The following is a 2,088-nucleotide window of genomic DNA, read 5'->3' on the forward strand; positions in this document are numbered from 1 at the left end:
GGGGCTCTCTCGCGGGGCCCCGCGGATGCAGCGCGCAGCCCTGGCCTCCCCTCCTCCAGCCCCCTCCTTCTCCTCCGCCCAGGGACCACGCCCCGTGGCCCTGAGGTGGCGGGTGCCCAGGGAGGGTGGAGGGGGGGGGCGGGGAGGCCGGACGGGGGAGGAGGAGGAGGAGGAGAAGGAGGAGGAGAGGAGGAGGAGAAGGAGTTAGAGGAGGAGGGAAGCCTTTGGGGGTTGGTCAAGGGAAGTGCGACGTGTCTCCGCAGCCTTTTTAAAGCTCCTTCCCCGCCGCCTGACCGGCTTCCTTCCGTCCAGCCACCAGTCCTGCCCTCCTCCGGGCTCAAGCGAGTCCAGCAGCCAGTCGTGACATCCCCCTCTGTGCCAGTCCCGCCGCTGCCGCCGCCCGAGAGCCACCCCCCAGCATGTCCGGAATCAAGAAGCAAAAGACGGTAGGACTTGGCGCTGTCCCGGCCCCGATCGGGCCCGCTGCCCTGCTCCCCAGTCCTTTTCGCGCCCCCTGACAGCCCTTCCTGCCCGGGAGCCCCCGGGGCTCCCCACTGTGCCCCGCTGGGGAGGCGGCGGGGAGGGAAGCAGGAAGAGCGCGAGGCGCCCAGGTTCGTCAGGCAGGTTCTCCAGGGAAGGCTTTGTCAGTTCTCTCCGTCCTTCGCTTCTCTTGCCCTCCTCCTCCTCCTCCTCCTCCTCCTCCTCCTGGGGCCGGGGACCTGGCACCCAGGACTTACAGACCCTCGCCTCCCAGGACTTGGAGGGGCCGGAGTTCACCCAAGCGCCTCATTTTCAGGGGGAAACTGAGGCACAGAGAAAGTGCATGACTTACTTGAAGTTACCCAGATAAGAAGGGAGGTTTGGGGCAGCCGGGTGGTGCCATGGATGGATGGCTGGACCTCTTTCCTCAGACACTTACTAGCTGGGCTGTCCTGGACAAGTCACTTTTTTTGCCTCGGTAAAAACGAGCTAGAGAAGGCAAAGGCAAACTAGCTGTGTGACCTGGGGTAAGTCACTTAACCCTGTTTGCCTCAGTTTCCTCATCTATAAAATGAGCTGGAGAAGGAAATGGCAAAGCACTCCAGTATCTCTGCCAAGAAAACCGCACACGGTTGGGCAGAGTCTATAGTGACCAAATGAAGGAGCAGCCCCGAAGCTTGGGGCAGAGCCGGGACTGGACCCCAGTGGGGTTCTTCCCACTTTCAGGCCTGGACTCTTTCTGGGAAGCCCATTAAAGGTTGCCTCGGGGCAGCAGGTGGAAGGCAGCTATGGTCCGGGGGCCTGACTTGAAGCCCCGCCTCCTCTAGGCCCCCTGGGACCACCCCAGGTGGCCTCTGGACCTCAAGGGCCACTTTCTGGTTTGGGTTGGTTGTGCTGCAGTCCTTCCGGGGAACCCTAGGGGGCTTCTTCCAGCACACAGGAACTGGTTGCTCTTCCTTTCGGAGGCTCCTTCTGTAGAGTCACAGGGCTCGGGACTGGCTCTGCCATCTCACTTGCACAGGGAACTCCCAGAACCTGAAATTCCCTCCACCAGCACAGGTCTCAGCACCTCCTCTGTGATTTCCAGATGTAGAGAGCTGGCCGGCTGCCAGTGGCCATGCTCAAATGGGAAGGGGCTCCCTTTAGAAACCATTCAGAGGAGCCTTTCAGAAAACTATAGAGTCCGTTTTGTTTGCAGGAGATTTCCCCATTTTATTTTCATCTGGTTGGGGTCACCTCTGGCCTGGAACACTGAGAAGTTAAAGGTGACTGGTCCAAGGTCATACAGCTGGTAGATGTCAGACTTGGCTTCGAGGCTGGCTCTCTAGTCTCTGGGCTGCCATGTTGGAATTCTAATCTTCACCTTTTTTCATGATTTCGCTGTGGCCTTAATAGGGGACTGGACTTAGTTTAGCTCCTGTCTTAAGGAGAAAAATAAGAATCCAAGGCTGAGCGGGAGGCTTACTCTGCGCCTGCTCCATGCCAGTGTCTTTGGGCTTGTCATTGTATATGGCCATGTAGGGTATTTTCAATCACAGCAGTAATTTAAAGAAAGCCCCCGGGGGGGGGGGAGGCAGAGAGACAGAGAGAAGAGGAGAGGGTGTGTGG

At 59.2% G+C, this 2,088-nt stretch overlaps 1 protein-coding gene across 2 annotated transcripts in view; it reads left to right on the top strand.

Annotated features, from left to right (window-relative positions):
• The first annotated feature begins 317 nt into the window (after positions 1-317).
• PAPSS2 (3'-phosphoadenosine 5'-phosphosulfate synthase 2) overlaps positions 318-2,088 on the top strand; it is a 71,369-nt gene continuing 69,598 nt past the window's right edge. For both annotated transcript variants that reach the window (XM_044659227.1, XM_044659226.1), the window contains exon 1: positions 318-446. In XM_044659227.1, coding sequence (XP_044515162.1) covers positions 420-446 — 27 coding nt within the window. In that variant the 5' untranslated portion in view covers positions 318-419. The remainder of the gene's footprint in view (positions 447-2,088) is intronic.

The sequence above is a fragment of the Gracilinanus agilis genome, chromosome 2 (genome assembly GCF_016433145.1).
Source record: "Gracilinanus agilis isolate LMUSP501 chromosome 2, AgileGrace, whole genome shotgun sequence".
NCBI classification, from domain to species: domain Eukaryota; kingdom Metazoa; phylum Chordata; class Mammalia; order Didelphimorphia; family Didelphidae; genus Gracilinanus; species Gracilinanus agilis.